Source organism: Canis lupus, chromosome 9 (assembly GCF_003254725.2).
Source record: "Canis lupus dingo isolate Sandy chromosome 9, ASM325472v2, whole genome shotgun sequence".
Classification (NCBI taxonomy): Eukaryota; Metazoa; Chordata; class Mammalia; order Carnivora; family Canidae; genus Canis; species Canis lupus.
The window spans coordinates 19379343-19401607 of record NC_064251.1 but is presented as its reverse complement, the minus strand read 5'-3'; the positions used below and the strand labels follow the sequence as shown (position 1 = coordinate 19401607).

At 50.5% G+C, this 22265-nt stretch overlaps 2 protein-coding genes and 1 long non-coding RNA gene across 14 annotated transcripts in view; 1 reads left to right on the top strand and 2 right to left on the bottom strand.

The window, feature by feature from the left end:
- The window catches only part of LOC112655570 (spermatogenesis-associated protein 21), a 14612-nt gene extending 8837 nt beyond the window's left edge, over window positions 1–5775 (bottom strand). For 4 of the 8 annotated variants that reach the window (XR_003133777.3, XR_003133778.3, XR_003133779.3 and 1 more), the window contains exon 1: window positions 5642–5775. Coding sequence is in view for 4 of the 8 variants with exons in the window: in XM_049113983.1 (XP_048969940.1) it covers window positions 5642–5654 (13 nt within the window). In the remaining 4 variants the exon portion in view is untranslated. The remainder of the gene's footprint in view (window positions 1–5641) is intronic. The other 4 variants (XR_003133780.3, XM_025440736.3, XM_025440737.3 and 1 more) reach the window with 1 other exon arrangement.
- Window positions 1–22265, top strand: part of LOC112655575 (uncharacterized) — a 25656-nt gene extending 3391 nt beyond the window's left edge. The window contains exons 3-6 of one of the 4 annotated variants that reach the window (XR_007412853.1): window positions 1807–1871; window positions 11735–17830; window positions 20053–20129; window positions 21243–22265. This is a non-coding gene — a long non-coding RNA (uncharacterized LOC112655575). Of the gene's footprint in view, window positions 1–1806; window positions 1872–11734; window positions 20130–21242 lie in introns of all 4 variants that reach the window. The other 3 variants (XR_007412852.1, XR_007412851.1, XR_007412850.1) reach the window with 3 other exon arrangements.
- MAP3K14 (mitogen-activated protein kinase kinase kinase 14) overlaps window positions 6551–22265 on the bottom strand; it is a 46972-nt gene continuing 31257 nt past the window's right edge. For both annotated transcript variants that reach the window (XM_025440732.3, XM_049113980.1), the window contains 10 exons: window positions 16180–16309; window positions 15812–15943; window positions 15224–15328; window positions 12881–13044; window positions 12255–12405; window positions 10353–10727; window positions 10081–10187; window positions 9497–9641; window positions 8604–8704; window positions 6551–8242 (listed from right to left, as the gene is read on the bottom strand). In XM_025440732.3, coding sequence (XP_025296517.1) covers window positions 8078–8242; window positions 8604–8704; window positions 9497–9641; window positions 10081–10187; window positions 10353–10727; window positions 12255–12405; window positions 12881–13044; window positions 15224–15328; window positions 15812–15943; window positions 16180–16309 — 1575 coding nt within the window. In that variant the 3' untranslated portion in view covers window positions 6551–8077. The remainder of the gene's footprint in view (window positions 8243–8603; window positions 8705–9496; window positions 9642–10080; window positions 10188–10352; window positions 10728–12254; window positions 12406–12880; window positions 13045–15223; window positions 15329–15811; window positions 15944–16179; window positions 16310–22265) is intronic.

Here is a 22265-nt window from a genome sequence, read left to right as displayed (position 1 = left end):
CTAGAAATGTAGAGGCTGTTTCTGCATCTAGGATTTGGGCACATCCACATTCCTCCTGGGCCTGGGCACCTTGGATCAGCCGCATGGCCAGGCTAAGAATGTACTTTCACGGATAGGCTCCCAAGAGCCAGCTCAGTGGTCTCTGGAATCTTCTACCAACTTGACTGCCACGTTCTCTTGGCTTCTTCCCCACGTCTCTCCATTTCCAGCTCAAATCTACCCCCCAGTGCTGCTTTTCTCCAGGCCTCTTGGCTCAGAGCCTTCCTTTGTTCACTTTTCAAAATTTCCCTGGACAATAATCAACACCCATGGAAGCCTAAAACCCTTCCATGGAGAGCAACTGGGTGTGGATAGGAAGAGAAAGTGTTATAGTATGAACCTCATCATGGCACTAGGGGTTGAAAGCAAAAGTCTGAGGTTGACTCGACTAGGGACCTCTATGCCCAACTTGGGAATGTTCTATTAGGGATTCAGGTGACCTTCTGTAGTGTGTGAAATAATTTTAGTTTCCAACTTCTGATTGTTGTGTATAGAGTTGTATGTCCTGTAGCCATCCTAAAGTCCTATCAGTTCTAGTTTTTTGTTTTGTTTTGTAGATTCCATAGAGTGCTCTACATAAACAATGTGTATGACTAGGGCGCCTGGCTGGCTGTCAGTAGAGCGTGTGACTCTTGATCTCAGGGTCATGGGTTCAAGCCCCATGTTGGGCGTAGAGATTACTTAAACAATTTTAAAAAATTATGTGTGTGACTCAAGAGAGTTTTACTTCTTCCTTCCCAATCTGGATGTCTCTTATTTCCTTTTTCTGCTTTAGTGTACTGAGAACAATGTTTAGTACAATGCTGAATAGAATTGAGAGTGGACATCCTTGCTTCATTCCTGACCTTAGGGAGAAAGCATTCAGTATTTCACCACTAAGTATGATGTTGGCTGTTTTTTATGATGCCCTTTATCATGTTGAGGAAAGTTCCCTTTTATTCCTAGTTCACTTAGTTTTTACAAATTTTTATTCTTTTTAGAGAGAGAGAGTGTGTGTGTATACAAAGGCAGGGGAGGGACAGAAGGAGAGAGGGACTCCTGAGCAGACTCCGTGCTCAGCACAGAGCCTGATGGTGGGCTTGATCCCACGACCCTGAGATCATGACCTGAGCTGAAATTGAGTTGGACACTTAACTGGCTGAGCCACCCAGGCTCCCTTTAGTTCACTTAGTTTTTAGTTAGAAGAGATGTTAGATTTTGTCTGATGCCTTTTCTGCATTTATTGAGAGGATTATAGTTTTTCTGTTATATTCTTTTGTTTTTATTTTATTTTTTAGTAATCTCCTCACCCAATGTGGGGCTCTAACTCATGACCCTGAGATCAAGAGTCACATGCTATTCTGACTGAGCCAGCCAGGTGCCCCTGTTTTTCTTTTATATTCTGTTATTATATGTTATATATAAGATGCTATAACATGAATAATGTTATATGTTATTGTTAATAATTCTCTTATTTATGGTGAAGTAAGTTTTTTTTTTTTTTTGTAAGTTTTGAATGTTAAAATCAATCTTACATCCCTGAGATGAATCTCATTTGGTCATAACGTATTATCATTTTATACAGTGTTGAATTTGATTTGCTAACTTTTTAAAAGAAATCTCACATGAGGTTCATGAAGTATATTGGTGTATAATTTTCTTACATTGTCTTTGTCAGACTTTGATATTAGAACAATGTTGGCCTCATAGAATGAGTTGGGAAGTATTCTCTCTGCAGTTTTCTGAAAAGGTTGTATAAAATTGGTATTATTTCTTCCTTATGCTTAGCAGAATTCACAGGTGAAGTGTGTGAACCTGAGCCTGGAGTTTCCTTGTCCATTTCATCTAAGTTGGTAAGTGTATTGGCATAAATTGTTCATTATTTTTTTATTATTCTTTTTATATCTGTAGATTCTGTAGTGATGCCACCTCTTTCATTTCCCATATTGGTAATTTTTGTCTTCTTTCTTTTTGTCTTGTTTAGTTTGGCTAGAGATGTCAATTCTGTTGATCTTCTTGAACCAGACAGAGATATGTCTGTTTCCTGCCTGATCATACTAAAGTGACATCTGCCAGGGAATCAGTCCTGCAGTTCCCAATCAGCTTTTTATGATTTCACTCTTAAACATGAACAGCCAAGCATCACCAGACATTTGAGGAAATTTCCCACATGCAATTGACAGATTAAGAGAAAAGATGACTCTAGATTACCAGAGGTTATTTGGGAAACAGAAAGGAGCTTTAAAAATACCTAAACCCTTAAGTGATTCTGGGATATAGATATTCAACTATAGATATTGCATCCAAAAAGCAAGAACAGGATGCTCTTAAAAAATTAGGAGAAAGAAAGAGCTTTTGGCAAAAAGACTTGGAAAATAAAACAGAAAATCTTCCCAGAAAGTAGAACCAAAGTATCAAGACTATGTGAGAGAAAATGATCAAGAGGCAGTACGGTTCTGAGTTATAGAAAGGAAATCCAGAAAGAATAGAGAACATAGAAAAGGAAAGAGACATCAAAATTTTCATGAACTGAATGATGTCATTGGCTTAAAAGGGTTCACTGAACACTCAGCATTATAGATGTCAAAAGATCCTTGCTGTGAAAGTTCATTTGCACCAGGAACAAAGAATTCTTAAATGCTTCTAGAGTAGAAAAACCAGTCACCTACAAGGGGAGAGGAATCAATTATACTGACAGCAGAGTTAGCAACAATGGCTGCCTTAAAAATTTTGAGGAAAATGTTTTTTAAAGTATAGGTTTATATCCAGCCAAACTATCATTTCAGACATGGAATGACTTACGAAATTTACTTCCTCTTTTTTTTTTTTAAGGAAGTTATTTGAGGATGTGCTAAAAACAAAATAAAAGGTGTGAAACAAGAGAGCCAAGAAGGAAATAGTGGTCCACCCACTATTAGGAAAGCGGCTAAGTCCTAGGATGTTAACTGTAGAATGGCAAGATGATGAAGGGTTCTGGGTAGTAGATTTCTGAAATAAAGAAAACTTGACAGAATAGTTAACTAGATGAAAACTAAGACTGATAAAACCAAAGAATATAAGGAAAAGGCAACCAGAAACTCCAGGAAAAATGAAAAGCTGTCTGAGAAAGAAAAAGTAACTGTGGTACCTTTATTGGTTGTGCAGTCAACAGTAGTTATGTAGTCACAACAATTCAGGGTTTCAACTTTCAGAATCAACATATAAATAAAAATTGAAAAACATAGTTGTGGTTATAGGACAATGTAAGTGTTACCAACCTTGATAAAAATACAGGTTAGAGTTGCTGGGAGGTGGGAGGGCAGGAGGAAAGCTGAAGGGAAAGGTAGGGGCACTAAAAACTTCATCTTACTATGTGTGGTATCAAAAGATATTGTCTAAAGTGATGAAAAATAAAGATATAAGTATATTAAACTTACAAAAGCATCAGCAGACTAAAAATGATGTTGGGAGGATGGGGAAGGGTGGATCCATTAGAGCAGGAAGGTGATAATGTCTAGAACTGATAAACCAAGAAAGATAGCTTGTAGAAAGATAAGAAGGTAATTAGAAAAACAGTTCAAATGAAACAATTGTGGTTGTTCTGAGGAGTGAGACTGGGGGTGTGCTATAGAGGATACTTGCTTTTCATCACCGAGTAAACTCTTCAGTGCTATTTAATCACATGCATAAATTTCTTTGATAAAATTAAATGTTGAGCCCTTGAATAAGGGCCATGCACTGTTCTAGGGGACACAGTGATGAACACACACAGCCTCTGCCCTCTTGGGGCTTCCAAGCCTGTGGCTGGGACCACAGAAGCTCCTCCAATCTCTATTTATTATTCCCACTTCTCCTAAGCTCTAGACTCAAACTCCAGTCACCAACTGCACATCTCTCCCTAAAGGTATCTCTCGCTGGTTAGGGCCTTAGATGTCTCCTATCTCTGAAATGTTCCTTGCTTTCTGTTGTGATGATGCTCAGGGCTTTGCTTTCTGGAGACCTTCAGAGCTCCAACCCTTGCGTCTATCTCCTCCAGTTGCCTCCACCCACTCCCTGCAGACCTCTGAGCACAGGACCTCTTGCTGACCCTTATTAGAGCTGGGCAGACTGTGTGGGCTGCCCATTTTGAATCTCTGATCTGCTACACACAGAGTCTGCAAGGTGGATGCTCAGCAAAAGTCTGTGCAAAGAAATGAATTCTTCATCCTTCTCACCCTGCCAGACCATGTGGCTTGTCCTCTATTTTTCACCTCAAGTTCACACTCTTATATGTCCAGATTCGAGTGTGGCCCGCATGATTTGTATGCCTGACCCATCTTCCTTTCTAATCACTCAGATCTTGATCACCCCCTCTTCCCCTGATAATCCTTTATGCTAACACCCAAATTAGAAACCTGGGTTGTGACCCCCCTCACATCTCCAGCTTGACTTCCCCTACCTCTGATGTTGACCTTTTGTACAGGTCCCTTTCTCCATCCCTACTGCTTCTCCTCACCTCCCAACACCAAAGTCAACACAAACCTAGGACTGACTACCTTCTGGCTGAGTGCTTCCCATTTTGCCTCCTCTTAGCCACTCTGTGCCCATGTGGTCATGACTCTGCTCTCACAGATGAAACTGCACAGGTCACACATCTGGTAAGAGCAGTGCCTTGACCCGAAGAACCCAGGTCTGACTGGCCACTGTGTTCTTTGAAATCTCTTTAGGCTTCTAGCTGGACCACTGCAACCATATTTCCCTCCAATTTGGGCTTAATGACCTCAGAGTGAGCCTGCTGTATCACACCAGCCTCTGGTCACATCCAGGCTATAGAGTGGCTTCAAAGATCCTGTGTGGTCTGCCCTCTGCCCTCTGGTTGCATCTCCTGGTAGCCCGCTCCTTCCTTGCCCCGAGTGCAAGCTCCCCCAAAGCAGCTTTTGTGCCTAAGTGCCTTTGCACCTATTTCAGACACTCAGAAAGTCTTACATCTGGCAAAATCCTACTCATCCCTGACAGGCCAACTCACCTCCCCGGTGTCATCTTCTGTGTGACACACCTAGCCGTCCTACCCACATTTTAATTTTTAGTTAACTCATCAGACTCAGGGCCTAACACAAGACTAAGAGCTGAAGGGGGTGCAATAAATGTCACAGGAGTGATTTAAGGTGTCTGCATAAATTTGTCACCCCACGAGTTTGGGAAAGGGAAAAGCTGCTCTCTGGTTGTTGGTTCTTGGCACATTTTTAATGTTGGCCCATGTCCTGGGAGAGAAGGTCCCAAGAAGAAAGCCCCCATTTCAGTGGAGACCTAAAGGGCACACAGCTTTTTGCTCATTGCTAGAGAAGAGTGCAAAGGCCAAAGGAGGCCAGTATTTGTGGAAGCCAACTGCTTCTCTCTGCAAAGCCTCCAATCGTCAGCCAGGAACAACTGAATGTGATTTGGGGGTTATGAGCGGTTTGGGACAATTCATGAGTCGTTGCTTCCGCGTGCCCAGAAGCCCTCCAAGAGTCGCCAGAACCTGCGGCCTTTACTCCAAGGTGTGCCTGCGTGCCTGTGCGCACAAGCTCGTGCACCGCGGGGCCCAGGCCCGATTCCCCGCCCCTCGCCCGCCCCGCCCCGCCAGCCCCTCGGCGCCCGGCCCCGCCGCGCGCCAGCCCGCTCCCACCTGTCACCCCCATGCTGACCGAGGCTCTGTCAGGGAGGCAGGGAGCGGGCTGGTGGCTGCTGCCCCTCCGCCTCCAGTGCGCTCTTTGGCTGGGGGCTTTGGGGGGCGCCGGAGATGCTGGGGGCGCCGGCGCCTGTGATGTCGCCAGCTCTGTTACGTCCCTGCCGCCCGGGGGGGGGGGGGGGACGCCCCGGATTCCCGGCGGCGTGTGGGCGGGCAGCCGTTGGGGGGTGGCCCCCAGAGGGGCCGGAGCGCTCCCCGAAGACGTGGGCTGCGGGGCTCTTCCCAGCAGGCCCAGAGGGAGGGCCACCGGGAAGCTCGGATGGCCTTGCTCCTGCCCCCTCCTGCGGTGCAGGACCCCTCCGGCCTTGACCCCAAGTGTGCACGTGTCCAGGCAACACACACATACATACTTGAGCAAGACTTCAGGGAGTGTGGAGCCAGATTTGACGAGGTGCCCTGTGTGTCAGTGGCATCCATCCTCAGATGGGCCCCTGCCCCATCACCCAGGAACCCACTCCTGAAAGTCACCTGGTCACTCAGGGCTGGGAGAGGGCTGGGCGATCTTTGTTCTGGGCTCCTGGTGTGCTCCCACCTATCCACGTCAGGACATTGCCCAGGCCTTCTCGACCTCTCTTCCTCAGCCTGGCAGTGTTTGACCAGGGACTGGGTGGGGCAAGATGCGACTGGCTGGAGCATCTTGCCTAACTGGTTTGAATGGATAGGGCAAATATAGGACTGGAAGCTCTCACTGGGAGGATGGTGGGAAAAGTAACCTCACTCAAGGGCTACAAACAGTTCTTGCCAAATATAAAGGGCAGCCTTGACCAGATCCCACCAAGAAGGCGCAGGGAGGCAGCTGTTAGGATCTGAGGTAGGCAAGAGTGGGGACAGCCATGCCCTAACACATTTGTCATCACCCCAAACTTTATTGCTTACAAAGAGTACCACCCGAACTCTGCAGTACCAAGGCTGCAGCTCTTTATGTGCTGGGGGCCGGGGTCTCTCCCTGGGGAGCAGAATGGCTCGATGTGGATAGCTGGACAGAGGCCACCTTGGCAAGACACGGGGATGAGCTCTTCCCAAGGACTCCCAGGGGACACCCCTTACCTCCAGGAGTGGAGGCTAGCAGGCCCTCACACAAGGATTCACAGTTGATTAATGCTACATGAGTCCTGATCAGCCCCCCCCTGCCCACTGAAGAAGAGACTGGGTTGGGGAAATGGGGTAGGTGGTGATGGTGGTGGGGGGGCTCATCTTAAAGAAATCCAGAGGTTTGAGGGGTCATGCGCATGGAGACAGGTCAAGACTCAAATCCCTTCACCCCATCTCCTGGCCTGCTTTTGCGCATGCAGAACCACTGACCTGCCCTCTTTGAGGGCAGCCATGAAAGTGCTTTGAGGTCATCAGAGTGCAAAGTGCAGTTGGCATTGCCCCTGAGAGAGGGGAAGGGCAGGGCCAGTGTGAGTGTAAGGCCTGGGCTGTGTCTCAGGAAGCTGGTGTGCACGATGTCTAAAGCCGTGGCCGGAGGGAAGAGTAGCGCTCACACCTGCTACTTTCTTCCACATGGATGAGATCACACCCCATCCTCAGACTGCTCCCGTCGGCCAGGGCACCTACCACCCTTCACTTCTACAGATGAGGTGGCTGAGTGCCAGTGAGTGATGTGCAGCGCTGGGTCTGCAGCCGGGGCTCGAGGCCTGCTGCCCTGGGAAAGACTGGTGGCCAGCAGCAAAGGGACATGTGCTTGGGGACTGAGAACCATTTCACTTAGACATCTGTGGTCCTGGGCGGAAGCTGAGTTCGGCTCTGGACCCGTGTTGCTACACCCTGACGGTGTGCCATTGTCGTCTCCCAGGGAGACTTCCCAGCATCAGGCATGGCTCCTTCCCTGACTCTGTCAGAAGAGTTTCTAGATCTAAAAAGAGGCTTCGATGGCCACAAGAGGGGGGGTCAGAGGGCTCCCCTTTAGCCCAAGGGTGGGTACGCTTGCTGCCTCACTCCTGTACTGGACCTGAGTATGCATCCTCAGGCACTTGACACTCTCCCACCTGCTCTGAAGCCAAGGGACTTGCTCACCCCTTCTTGACCTAGGCCGGAAGCTACTCTACCCTGACGGCCAGCAAGTGGTCACTGATCCAAACACGTCAGGTCAGCTTGTTGTCTAGACCGGGGCAGAGAAGACCATCTTTGTTCCCCACGGGAGGAGGCCTCCTGCCTCCCTCCTCCTCCTCATGTGGGCACGAGGTGTTCTCCTGGCAGGGTCTGGCAGGTCACAGGAGATCCTGGGAGGCATTCTGCTTGTCCCTAGGCCCACCGCTGAGCCAGGGTTGGCAGATCCCCAGGAGCGGGCTGAGCCTGTGTGTCAGGGTCAGCACTGAGCACCGAGAAGGCAGGCTGCTTCTAGAAGAGCGGAGCCAGTGGTGGAAGGCTGGGTTAGGGCCTATTCTCCAGCTGGCCATGCTTGACCCTCCAGCTCCAGGCAAAGCTGCCATCAGGGGCCAGGGTGCACTGCAGGTCGATGCCCGAGTCTGGCACCTCCATGTCATACCGCACGGGCTGCCCATCCTTGGTCACCAAGCTGAAGGCTGCGGCTGGGATCTGGGGGCAGAGCAAACCAGCAGGCCTGAGATCGTGGCATGGGGCTCAGAGGCTGCCTAGAAGGGCAAAACTGGGGTCTCCTGAGGTGGGGCAGTCTCCCTCCAGCCAAACAGGCAGTCCTGAAGGCATACTCTCGCCTTTAGTCCTAGAGGACTCAGAGAGTCTCACCTGGCCCGAGGGTAGGTCCTGAGGACTCTTCAACTGCCACTGTCAGGCTCACCCTGGGACCTTGGGGGATCTCTGAAGCCAACCATTCCCTCCTGTACCAGTTCTATTTATTCAAAAGCCTTCCTCTTGGAGGGCTGGGCCAGGTACACTGACTGCCGGGACTCTGCCTCTAGGTGTATACCTGCCCCCTTACCTGGCTGCTGATGCCAGTCGCGATGTCCCCCACCTTGACCCGGTGAAACTCTCGGATGTGCAGGTGTTCGCCATTGAGAGACTGTATCTGGATTTTCACACCTAGAAGGTAGGCAGCGGGACCCGTCAGGAGAGTGGCTGGAGGCTCCCTAAGGAGCCCCATGCAGAGGGACGCAGCATGGCTCTGAGGAAGCTGACTGACATTTAGGCTGGAGCAGCCCAAATGCTATACACATGCTGGCTCTTCCTGGTAGTCTTCTATCAACACCTAGAATTTGGCTTGCACGATGCAAAGAGCTAAGCCTGGCTCTGAAGGGGAACTAGTATTTCAACCTGCACACAAAGCAGAACGGAAGTGGGAACAGAGACTCCGAAATTAGCCTGTGGGCAACTCAGGCCCACAAGTAATGTTGTCTGAGCTGGGGTGGCCGTTGGCCAGGCCGTGGGGGCTTGATCCTTGTGTTGTGTCACACTGGGAAGAGGCCTGTCAAAATTCACCACGTAACCTGTGCAGCCACACTTAAAAACATCTTATGACTTTAAATCCCAGGGGAGGACCCCAGCAAACTTGCTGCTGAGTTCTTGATGAAAATGCTCATGAGGTCTTATTCCTCCTTTTCCCTTCGAGACATTATTTCTTGACTCTAGGCCAGGAGAGGCTGCTTTGTGCCCCAAGCAACGAGCCTTCTGGAACTCCCCATCGGCAGCCCATGAGGGGCAATGGTCCTTCACTGCCCCACCAGGAAAGGCTCTTGGGCAATCAGGGCCTTTGCTCTAAACTGACTTCATGGCCAGTCTGGGCACCAGGTGCCTTCTCCCCTACCTCCCAGCTCCCTAAATCCAGGCAAATCAGGTACTGCGGGGGCTGCTGAGCAGGCAAGGGTTGGGCTGTACCATTGAAATAGCTCGGAGTGTCAGTGGGCCGCCCCCGGGCCAGCACCATGTCCCAGCTGGAGCTGCGAGCCTCTGCCTGGCTGCTCCACGAGTGCACGCCGGAACTCAGGGTGTCCCGTGAGCTCTGAGAGGCCTTCGACGGGTTCTGAAACAAGAGTGGATACAACTCAGGCCCCCGGGTTCGGGGGGCGGTCTCTGGCCTTGGTTGGATTTGGGGCACAGGGGCTCTGGGCCTTCCTCCAGGGTGAGGGACTGCTCACATCCTGGGCTGGAGTGTGGCCCTACTGGGCACTTTGGGGGCAAAGCAGGGGGCTGAGGTCATGAGGGGCTCCTGGGCTGGAGGAGGGAGGAATATTTCTAGGGGGACCCAAGTCCAAATCTTCTTCCCATTATCCCTAGCAGCCAAACCATTCCCCAATTCCCAGGTGTGTGGAAGACAGATTATCTCACTCTGAGAAACCATGACCCCCTGCCCTGGTGGGGAGCCTTTCCACAAGAAAGGAGTGACTCCCTTCAGCCTCCCTTTACCCTTTTAGCAGGACACAAAGCTCTGGGCTGTGGCTCTGGGTCCACGGCCCGCTTACCTTCTCGCTGTCGTCTGATAGAGACAGGCTGTCGATGCTGAGGCACGAGAGAATTTGCTCCTGCTCCTCCAGTGAAAATGGCTGGGACAGGCTGTTCAGAAATAATTCTGCAGGGAGAGGCAGAGGATGGCTGTGAGAGACTGGGAACGGCCCGGCCCGTCTGTGTGTCTGGCCACCCGGACCGCAGGAGTGGACCTCTGGGGGAAGGCGCCCATGCTGGCTGCAGAGGGAGGGGAGCACAGGCCCCGGGGCTGTGGCCAAGGCTGCCATACCTATTTCCAGCTGCTGCAGTTCCTGCTCAGGGAGTGTCGCCTTCCGCTCAGCTGAGCTGGGGTTTTTGGCAGGGGTCGGGTCCAGGGAGGACAGAGGCAACGGCTCCCAGGTCTCAGACTCCTCCTTGCCCCAAGTCAGGCTTGGAGACTTGTTCCGCTCTGGGGGCTCTGGGGGCAGCGGAGGTTGGAGCTGAGGGGCCCCGCCCGTAGTGTCCTCAGTTGGCTGGGGCCCTGGAGCCTCAGGTGAGAGCTCCCTCGGCTGGGCGTGCAGGGTCCGGTGACAGTGGCCTTGGCTGGGCGGGGCCTGGACTTGGTGTGGCAGCGGACGTCTTGGCTCTTTGTACTCTCCCCTCCAAGGACTCCTCAGGCCCCCCACTGTAAAACAGCACAAGTGGTGAGGCAGAGACAGGCCAGCCCAGGCGCTGGGCCAGGGCTGGAGGCAGGCAGCGAGGGAGGACTCTTGTCTCACTCAGGGACACAATTCAGGGTGTGGTCTTGGAGGAGGCTTCTTCCCTAAGATGGCCTTCTACGATGGGAATAGGACAGTATTTCTGTCTATGCCATCTTCCTTCTAGGTCATAATCACAACTTTAAAAATGACAGAAATGGCTCCAAGGAAGGACTCTGTCACTAGTAAAGAGAAGATTTAAAAACAGCTCTGAGTAACACCAGCTTCGAGGTCCCATGTAAACTGGCCTGCTTGCCCCCCCCCCCCCGCCCCCACTGCCATCTCTCTTCTCCTCCCTCTCTGCAGCTGGTGCTTCCTAAGGGCGCCATTTCTCTGGAGTGTGGTAACAGGTTTATCTATGTTTGTGGGGGGTGGGGGGGCAGGAGGGCATGCAAGGTTTCTCTCCTGTTTTATTTATTCCCCTTTCATTCCCATAACCAAAGCCATTCCCATGCCTACCTCCTGGTGACAATCTATTATGTTTGATGTGTCACTTTGGGTTCAATCATGCTCTTAGCAAAGTCTGTGTTGTTTTTACTGATCAATATTGAATTTGCTGGGCGCCTGGGTGGCTCACTCAGTTAAGTGTCAGCCTTTGGCTCAGGTCATGGTCCCAGAGTCTGGGGATGGAGCCTGGAGCCAGGCTCCCCCACTGAGCAGGGGAGCTTGACTTCTCCCTCTGCTCCTCTCCTGACTCGTGTTCTCTCCCTCTTACACTCTCACTCTGAAATGAATAAAATCTTAAAATCTTAACTTTTTTTTTTAAATTTACAAAAAAGGCATCGTGTTTTCTATCCATCCTCTTTTTTACCTGGCACTATGGTTTTAAAATCCAGCCGGTTGTTCTGTGAACACTGACTTGATTTAACTGCTGCCTGGCAGTTCCTGTGTTCCCTGTGACACACCCTTGCCTTTGGCCCCTCCGCTCTCCCAGGAAGGGACACGCCATCGCACCCTACTCCCCTCCCACAAATGACTCAGCAGCATGCATCCTCAGCAAGTCCCCTTAAGGATCTGGTGAGAACCTCTTTGGCGTGCCGGGTATGGAGTGCAAGGTCACAGGTCTGCAGATGTCTGCCCGAGTGCTACCAGGTGCCCCCCAGCAGAGCCTAAGGGCTACTATCTCCTCACCACCACTTGGTGCTACGAACTTTCTGCCTTTTCTCACTTAATGGCTGGAAAGTGGTACCTGGCTTTATTTCACATTCACTAATGACTAATGGGCTTGAGCCCTCTTTGTATGTTGTAGTCCCTGTCCCCCATCTATTGAGCAGCGAGGCGCAGTACAAAGCACTTCTACTCACACTACCATCTTCTAACAAGCCCAAGGCGGGTGTCCTCTCTATGCTCTAGATGGGGACACCAAGGCTCTGAGAGGTTGAGAGGTCCTTGCCCTTGACCACAGCACTACCCTGTGGGGTCCCGTGCCCCTACAGCCAGTGGGGGGCTCTTACCATGCTGCAGCGCCAGGCTGACTTTTCCCCCCAGCTCCACTGCAGATGCACGGCGGCCAGGCTCTTTCCTCAGCCCCTCCTGGATGGCCTGGGCGGTGAGAGGGGCGCAGGAGGGTGGGATCTCCCTCACAGGTGGAGGCTCGCTGGCGATCTGTGGGTCAGAAGGCAACATGTGTGGCCTGTCCCCCCTCACTTCCCAGGATGCAGCTTTCTGTTCTTGCTCTTCCCCACTCTCCCCTACCCTGGGGTTGGTCAAAAAGACTTGAGAGGGCTGGGACTTTTCCAAGGAAAAGGAGAAAAGGGGCCAGGTGGGCCAGGCCAGTGCCAGATGGCAAGGTGCCCATGACCAGCCCATAGGGAGGCAGCAGAGATGGCACAGTGTATGAGTGGAGGAGAGCCCCGACCTGCCATGAACTCAAGGGGATCCCTCACTTAGGATCTCTCCTTGGGCCTGCAGATTTGGGTGGCAAGCATTTTAGTTAGGATCCCGCATTTATGATGAGGCCTCTTCCTGTTGCCATCTGCCACCCAAGAGCAGACCAAATGGGGGCCACCTTAAGCGTGCAGCCTGGGCCCTGTGGCCCTGCTGGCTCTCCCTCTTCACCATCCCAGGTGCCGTCACTGACCTTGAGGCAGAGTGGCCCTCTAAAGTACTGGGTCCAAGGGTGGCAGCCGTTGAGCATGTGAAGCATCATGCAACAGCTGCTCCAGACATCCACCTTAGCATCACAGGGCTTGCCCATCACCACCTCTGGGGCCATGTGGGTCTCCGTGCCAGGGATGTAGTCTCCTGAGAAGGTGGGGTGAGACCGGAAAGCCAACTATGAACTTTGATGGGTAAGAGCCTTGGCAATGACCCCCTCTCTCCCTGGCCATTGAGTCAATTCAGTGAAAATACCTGGAAAAACCTAGAATTTATCTCTGTTAAAGTATCTCAGACAGAAAGGAAGCTTCCATATCAAACCTGCTGGGGATGAGCTAAGTCAGGGGCTCCACTGGGAACTGGTACAAAGAACACATCACCCAAAATAGGGGCTCGGCCCTTTGGACCAAATCTTTAGAATGCCTTTTTTTTTTTTTAAGATTTTATTTATTTATTCATGAGACACACACACACACACACACAGAGAGAGAGAGAGAGAGAGAGAGAGAGAGAGAGAGGCAGAGACACAGGCAGAGAGAGAGGCAGGCTCCATGCACAGAGCCTAATGCAGGACTCCAGGATCACACCTTGGGCCAAAGGCAGGTGCTCAACCCCTGAGCCACCCAGGAGTCCCTTTAGAATGCTTTTTAAAATTGGGGAGGGGGAGATCCCTGGGTGGCGCAGCGGTTTAGCGCCTGCCTTTGGCCCAGGGCGCGATCCTGGAAACCCGGGATCGAATCCCATGTCGGGCTCCCGGTGCATGGAGCCTGCTTCTCCCTCTGCCTATGTCTCTGCCTCTCTTTCTCTCTCTCACTGTGTGCCTATCATAAATTAAAAATAAAATAAAATAAAATTGGGGAGGGGCCTGGACATTGAAAATCAGGTTGCAGGAGCCTAATTAATGGTTTGATGTTCCTGAAATTTCAGTGCATGGGAAAAAAAACCCAAAAGACTTCTAGTCTTAAGACTAGAAGGATCAATACCAGATGTGAAATTTTCCCCCCGCTTCTGGTGATTTGAATTTTTTATTTTTGCTTAGTTCTACTTTCTACAAAAGATTTTAGGGGCAGCCCAGGTGGCTCAGTGGTTTAGCACCACCTTCGGCCCAGGGTATGATCCTGGGGGCCCAGGATCGAGTCCCACATCAGGCTCCCTGCATAGAGTCTGCTTCTCCCTCTGCCTGTGTCTGTGCTCTCTCTCAATCTGTGTCTCTCATGAATAAATAAATAAATAAATATTAAAAAAAAAAAAAAAGATTTTAGAAAAGGACTATTTTTGTAATAAGAAAAAAACTCACTATTTTAAAGTGAAGGGCAGATGTCCATTAGAATTTACGTCTTTAGAATGATCAACACAGTCCTTTTATAACAGAATCACTTCTAAAAGATTGTTTTTCTTTCGGTCAAGAAGAAATAATTTTATGCTTAATGCTCTAAATGAAAAAAGCAAAGTATAGGGGTGCCTGGGTGGCTCAGTCAGTTAAGCATCTTGTCTTCAGCTTAGGTCCTGGGATCAAGCCCAGCACTGGGCTCCCTGCTCAGCCAGGAGCCTGCTTCTCCCTCTCCCTCTTCTGGTCCCCCTGCTTGTGCTCTCTCACTCTCTCTCTGTCAAATAAATAAATAAAATCTTAAAAAAAAAGTGCAGGGCACAAAATTGGGTTATATCAGCCTTAACTTTGTACAGGTAAAAAAAAAAAAAAAAAAAAAAAGACAGACAACCTGGAAGGAATTATGTAAAATGTTCATGATCATCTCTCCAGGTAAGAGGAGCAGAGTGGGTTCTATTCACCTCTTCTAGACCACGTGACTCTGTAGTTGCCCAATATTTTACAATGGATGTGGATTATTTTATTTTATTTTTATTTTTGATTATTTTAATAATCTAAGAACAAACATTTCTCCAGCTACAGAGCCTCGACCCCCCATTAGCCCTCCTGTTGTGCTTCCAGAAACCATGCTCAGAGGCCCAAGAGGGCCACAGCCACAGGCTGGGAGCATAGCCATCCAGAAAAGGCTATAGAAGATAGCTGGAGCTCTGAAGGTGCCTGGGCAGGACACCTGGGGCAGGGCAGTCAGCCTTTCTGTTCCCTTCTCTGTGGAACAGGAATATCTGAAAATATCAGCATCTGATGCTCATTCCTGTGTTGAAACCTAACAAAAGCTTTCTGAGAACCTAGAGTTGTGGAGGGCTGAAACAGAATGGTAGACAAGGAACACTTGCATCTCTATTACTCTCTGACTGCCATTCCAAGCGCACAGGAGACCTGGGGTGACTGAGCAAAGGCCCCTGCTAGTCATCCTGGAAGGGCAGTGGAGGCAGGGCTTACCCGTGACCACGGACTTCCCCAGCCCGTTGGGTTGAAGGCACACGGCATGGCCGAAGTCACAGAGGGCCGCGCGGCTCCCATCGCTGGACAGGAGCACGTTGTCAGCTGCAGGCCACCCCAGAGAAGAGGAGGAACAGGTGAGTCAGTGTAGGCCCCAGCCCACTCTGGACCTCCAGGGAGGCAGTTTCTGGCCAACCCTACATGGCAGTTGCTGCTTCTAATTAGTTTCATTAGTCATGAGGAAGGGAAGGGGGTGATCAGCTCAGGCTAGAGGCAGGCAGCAGGCAGATCTCTGAGGTACAGGGACAGAGTTTACTCCTGGGGCTGCTGCCACTCAGCTCTACTGTCCCCCTGCCTTCTCCCAGTGGTCATGGGCCTATAGGAGCTGGATCTGCCACTGGCAGCTATGGTGTCAGGCTGAGGGCTTGGTCAGCACACTTCCCCGTCCCACCAGCATAGCCCTGTAGGCCGGACTCAGGCCCTGCCCCAGGGAATGGCCAGGCAGGCCCAGATCCACGAGGAAATCAGGCAGGATGAGGTAAGAGAGGAGCTAGCTGGGGACCAGGGCGGTCGGGGCATGAGCCTCACCTTTGATATCTCCGTGCAGAATCCTTTGAGAGTGGAGGTATTCCAGCCCTTCTAGAGCCTGGCCTAGGTAGTAAAGGGCCCGGTCCTCTGGCAGACAGCCCTTCTGCTTTATGAGCTGACCCAACGAGCCACCTAGGAGACCAACGGCCAGACTTTATGTGGGGCATTTCCAGGTCTGCAGGCAGGCCAAGGGCAAAGGCCTTTGAAGGGCAGCTGGTGGAAAGGAGGCCTTTCCTGGCCATGTCACAGGGTCAGAAGATTAAAAAATGGAATTACTAGGGACCAAGGTCAACCTGGGCAAGACGTGGGGAAACCCCAAGTCTTGGCTCTGAACTATGACGGGGGAAGAGTGGCGCCTGGCTCCTTACCTTCCAGCAGTTCCATGAAGATGTTGACCCAAGGACCTTCCTTCACAGCTCCATACAAAGGGACGATTCTGGGTGAGGTCAATCCCGCACACGCCATCAACTCCTCTGCCCGGAACACTTCGATGCGCACCTGGCAGGGCCCAGAGGTCTTTGTGAGTCAGCGTGAGGGCCTGGGGCCATTTCCCTGGCATCCTGGCAGGACCCTCGGTGCTCCCTGCAGAGACTGCTAATGTTTCCCGTGTTGACTGTGAGGCCAGGCAGGGCCCCGGTGGGGCTACTGGACCCTGAAACTAAACTATGTACCCTGGGGGTCATGTTCAACTTCTAGTATGTGGTTAAAGTTCTGCACTGCTGATGTGTGTGGAAACAATTAGAATCACACAAAAACTACAACCCTATCCAGAGCCCTGGCATGCTGCCCACCCTCAAATCTGCCAAAAACAGAATTTTTTCTCCCCTAGCCCAAATGGCCAGGCCATTTCTAGGATGTGGGACCTTTTGTTTATCAACATTTGTGTCTATTCCCCAGAGGCCGGGTTTCCATCTTATCTGCAGCCAGAGCTGATGCAGCCAAGATCCTGGCTCTGTCAGCACCCTTCTCAGCGCTTTTCTCAACTCCCAATTATTTGTCTTTTCCCCTGAGGATGAAAATGTCTATGTAGATGGAGTAGTGCTTGTTTATTCTGTTTGCAGCTGTTTCCCCAGGATCTTGGCCTAAGAGCAGCTTCTAAGGGGGAGTGGCTTGGCCAAGGCTCCTCCCGCAGGGACCACCCACTCCTTTGTGCAGGGACCAGCGCAGCAGGGTGGGATGAAATAGGCCTGGGATCCAAACATCCTAGACAGACTCTGGCTTGGCCATTTCCAAAGGTAGATTGCTTCCCCTAAGCTCTGTTTCCATATGCAAAGGGAGGTGACAGTGGTATCTGGTCCCGCATAGAGGGAGGACTTGGAGGGATGATAATCAACAATCAACACCAGGCCTGGCAACCAGTGGGTGCTCAGGAAATGTCAGGTGTCCACTTCAGGTCAAATAAGGGCGGCTCATTAAACACCTGGAATTCTAACAGAGGCTTGTCCTTTCTGGCTGCAGCTCGTTCCTGACTTAGCTTTGAGAGGTACCAGCAGGGGGCGCCAGTGGCAGCAAAACCAGCCTGGAAGAAACCAGTCAGGACCTGCCTGGCAGAGCTTTGCTTGGAGACGTGCTGACTTGGCAGGAGCTCTGCCGATGTGGGGCTTTTGGGCTTTTGGACTTTCGCCTATCAGTGGAAAATGTCTTCTGGTTACAGAATATCTGGTTTGGTTAATCAACTCGCATAAACTTTGACTCTTTGTCAGTGTTTCCAGCTCTGAACCTGAGCTGGAGTTCACCAACAGGACTTGTACTAGCAAATGTCTTTAACTCTCTGGCTCCCAAGCTGTGAGCGGAAGCACTCTGGGGCACCCCTGAGGACTCAGCAGGGCGCCGCAGGGTGTTTGACATTTGAGGGAAGCAGCAGTGATGGCTATCTTGTGGGGCATCACAGAAACTACTTGCTCAAAAGAGCTCAGTTTCAGCATTAGCTTGTGCTCCATTCTTTCCACAGATCTTCATGGAGCTACGTTTCTGGAGGGTGCTGTGATAAAAGTACTTTAGGGGGGAAGTGTGGAGCAGGTGAGGATGTCCAGCTGGATTTCAAAATTTGAGAATTGTGCAGTGCCCAAGGAGGCATACATCCCGTTAGGAATTATGGTTAAGAACAGAAGAAAAAGGGATCCCTGGGTGGCTCAGCGGTTGAATGTCTGCCTTTGGCCCAGGGTGTGATCCTGGAGTCCTGGGATCGAGTCCCACATCAGGCTCCCTGCATGGAGCCTGCTTCTCCCTCTGCCTGTGTCTCTGCCTCTCTCTCTGTGTGTATCTCATGAATAAATAAACAAAATCTTAAAAAAAAAAAAAGAACAGAAGAAAAAGGTTCTTTGACTTATATGCATTGTTATTCAAATGACCACTAAGTTGTTAGGTTGAACACTACCTTTTGGGCAGGGGGGGTGGGGGCTCAGCGGTTTAGCGCTGCCTGCAGCCCATGGCTGACCTGAAGACCCGGGATGGAATCCCACGTCGGGCTCCCTGCATGAAGTCTGCTTTTCCCTCTGCCTGTGTCTCTGCCTTTCTCTCTCTCTGTCTCTCTGTCTCTCATGAATAAATAAATAAAATCTTAAAAAAAAAACCCACTATTGTTTGACCTAAAGGGAGCTTTAATGTACTTGTTTTGGCCTGAGGTACCATGAAAAATTTCTGACACTAAGGGCTGCGAAGCAAGAAAGTTTGGGAACCTCTGCTTTAATTATTAAGAAATCCATAAGTCCTTGGGAGTGTCCCAGCAATGTTAAAAACATTCTCACCCAGGACCGCCTGGGTGGCTCAGTCTGTTGAGTGTGTGACTCTTAATCTTAGAGTTACAAGTTCGAGTCCCAGATTGGGTGTAGAGACTACGTAAAAATGACAATCTTAAAAAAAAAAAAAAATTGTCACTTAGACCCAAAGGGGTCAGAGGGGATGCTTCAAAACACAATGTGCCAGTCCCAGGGAGAGCAAGCAGAAAGAACAGGCCAGAGGGAGCTGGGTGGGAAGAATGGACATGGCCCTCCTGTCCCAGCCAGCTACCCATCTGGCCCACCTCTCCTTCCTGGACTTCAGCATCCACATCAGGGTGGTGGGATCGAGCCTGGTGAGGGTTCCAAGCTCAGCACTCAGCAGGGAGTCTGCTTGGGATTCTCTCCCTCCCTTTCCCTCTGCCCCTCACCCCCACATGCGCATAGATGCCCTAAGTCTTTTTTTATTTTTTATTTTTTTAAAATTATTTATTTATTTATTTATGATAGTCACACACAGAGAGAGAGGCAGAGACACAGTCAGAGGGAGAAGCAGGCTCCATGCACCGGGAGCCCGACGTGGGATTCGATCCGGGTCTCCAGGATCGCGCCCTGGGCCAAAGGCAGGCGCCAAACCGCTGCGCCACCCAGGGATCCCTCTCTCTAAGTCTTAAAAACCAAACCAAACCACTATTTACTGCCCATTTAACACATGCCGGGCACAGTTCTAAGCACTTTGTAAGCATTGGTATTTGCATCTTACGGCAGCCTGTGGGGCAGCATTCTCACTGTCCTCATCGTACAGGCAAGGAAGCTGAAGTCTGGATAAGTAACTTGCCCAAGGTCACTGGCAGAAAGTATCAGAGCTGGCATCTGGGTTGGGGAAGCCTGACTACAGAGCTGCCAGCTACCCTGCCTCGCGAAGGCCTTTCCAGAAGTCTGGGCTTTTCATCTGGGATGTTTTCACATCCATTCAGGAGTGAGCATACAACCCACCCCCTGGGGGGAGGGGGAAGTGTGGTCAGCAATCACCTAACTGCCAAATCCACAAGCCACTTCTTTCCGCTTAACTGCCTGCATGCTGATGCGGGGCATTGATTTTTCCTTCTTGAGACTCTCCCCTCTTGTTTGCTTATTTATTTATTTTTAAAAAGATTTTATTTATTCATGAGAGACAGAGAGTGGCAGAGACATAGGCAGAGGGAGAAGCAGGCTCCTCACAGGAAGCCTGATGTGGGGCTCGATCCAGGACCCTGGGATCACGCCCTGAGCCGAAGGCAGACGCTCAACTGCTGAGCCACCCAGACGTCCATTCCCTCTTGTTTAGTATTTGTGTCCATTTTATTGCATCAGTGAAAAAAGGGATAATCGCAGATCTGTAAATTCTTTTAAAGATTCCAGGAACATAAAGTATGTGAAAGTAATGAATAACTAACACAGTACCGGGCATGTAGTTGTTCGACGAACAGAGGGCTTCCCCTTTATTTCTACCTCCTCAGGGAGATATTTTCCCCTTAATCCTAGTTCTGCGTTCTCAACACTTGTCCAGGCTGCCCGTGCTCATGTACCTCGTTGATGGCTGCTTCTACCATCTAGACCATGTAAGCGTCCCTCCCTCACGACAACCCGAGCTCTTTTGGGGCAGGTGTGTGGATTCTGCTATTCGGTCTCCAGACCCTGGCACAGTGTCTGGCACAGAGCAGGTCCTTGGTAACAGCTGGCTGGATTTGGCCAAGGCCACACTAACCCAGATCAGTGGAAGAGTCAAGAGGAGGCTCCCAGAATGCCATGCTTGAGCCAGATGTTCTGAATGGTTCTTAACCCTCTTTGGGCCACAGACCCCTCTGAGAATCTGATATCTGATACAGACTTCCCCATCCACAATGTGTGTGTACATACGCACCACATACAAGTACACCATAGAATAAAGTTCCAGAAGTTCGTGCATTCCATAGTTTTACCTGCTGACTACGATATGAACTTCCACATTGGCTGATAAAAAGCGCTAGCGAGATGTATATGTACCAATAAGGAAATGTGACCACAATATACTATTACATGAAAAACATGGCACAACTGTAGGGCACAATCTCATTTTAATAAAACAAACTATATGCTTATGCGGTCCCTGGGTGGCTCAGTCAGTTAAGTGTCTGCCTTTAGTTTGGCACAGGTTCCCTGGATGGAGCCCCTGTCCCAGGCTCTCTGCTTCTCCCTTTCCTACTGCCCCTCTATTTCCCCTCCTTATGTGCGTGCACACAAACAAAATCCTTAAAAGATAAACTACGTGTTTATATAAAGTCTAAAGGGATTTATGTCAAAGGGCAGGTGCCTCTGAGAATTGGATTGGGGAACAGGGAGACTTTTGTGTTTTAGGGTATCATCTGAATTCTTTTATAATGAGCCTGTGTTTATTTGCAACTAAAAGATCAAACTAAACCTTAAAAAACAAAACCCTCTACATTAAACCCCAGACTCGTGACCAATCAGCATCTGACCTGAGGCCACTGATGTTCTACAAGGAGGACCAAGGAAGTGCTGTTGTACCACATAATGAATCCTCAGGGAGCATTGGGGGGTGTACAACTTGCTCTAACCCCTTGTGCAGACTGACCTCTGACCCCTGCTCCCTCCCCCAACCCTATCCTCTTGGCAGGGAACTATTTTTCAGATCTTTCAGCTGAAAATCCTTTTTTTTTTTTTTTTTTTTTCAGCTGAAAATCCTAAAGGACACCAGTGCCTGCCCTACTCCCCCATCCCCTTGCCCGCCCCCTGGACCGCCTTGTTGGCAGCTGTGTGGGCTGAGAGCGGCCAGTTCTAGCGGGCCTGGGCAGCAGCTCTGGAGCTTGGGAGCCCATTCGTTGTGGTTGGAGCTTTTCCGCCTGCCATGGGGAGGTGAGAAATGGAGTATCTGTCCTCTTCTACTATATCAGGGTTGTTTACCTTGTTGCCTGGGACTCAGAGAACCTCAGCAGGGCAACAGCTGAGAAGCCCAGTGACTAAGCTCTCCCCAGCACTGGGCACTGGTTTCCAGGACACTTCACACTCTCACTCTCCTCCCACCCACCTCTCAGGAGGGACAGCTGAGCCTTCTCCGATGGCCTGCGGGGGGACCTGCGGCTGAAGAGGTCAGGCACGTAGCCTTGGCATCTGCAGCGGAGAATGATGACCCACGCTGGCAAGGACTCAGCATTGCCAGCACGTGCTCCAGCCAAGGGCGGGTGGCAGGGCTGGAGTTTGCTTGTTTGACATACTATGTCTGAAGTTTGGGGTAATACCTACGGATAGTCCCCTTTCGGCCTATTACCTGGGGGCCCAAACTCTAAACTTTAAACATCCCGGCCCACATATAAGCCAAGGCAGCTAGGTTATTCATGTAACAATTTGTGTCCTCACCACTGAAAGCCACAAGCACCCATGACCACAGCGGCAGTGGTGTTCACTATGCATGGTGCCTGAGTGTGCCGGCCCTGCCTCGTCGTCGTCTGGCTATTTCGTCTTCTCTCCTGGGGAATCAGAGCATCTGGGACAAAACCCACTTGAAAACACGATCCATGGAACGCCTGGGTGGCTCAGCTGTTAAGCGTCTGCCTTCAGCTCAGGATGTGATCCTGGAGTCCCGGGATAGTGTCCCACATTGGGCTCCCTGCGTGGAGCCTGCTTCTCCTTCTGCCTATGTCTCTGCCTCTCTATGTTTCTCATGAATAAATAAAATATTAAAAAGAAAAAGAAAACAA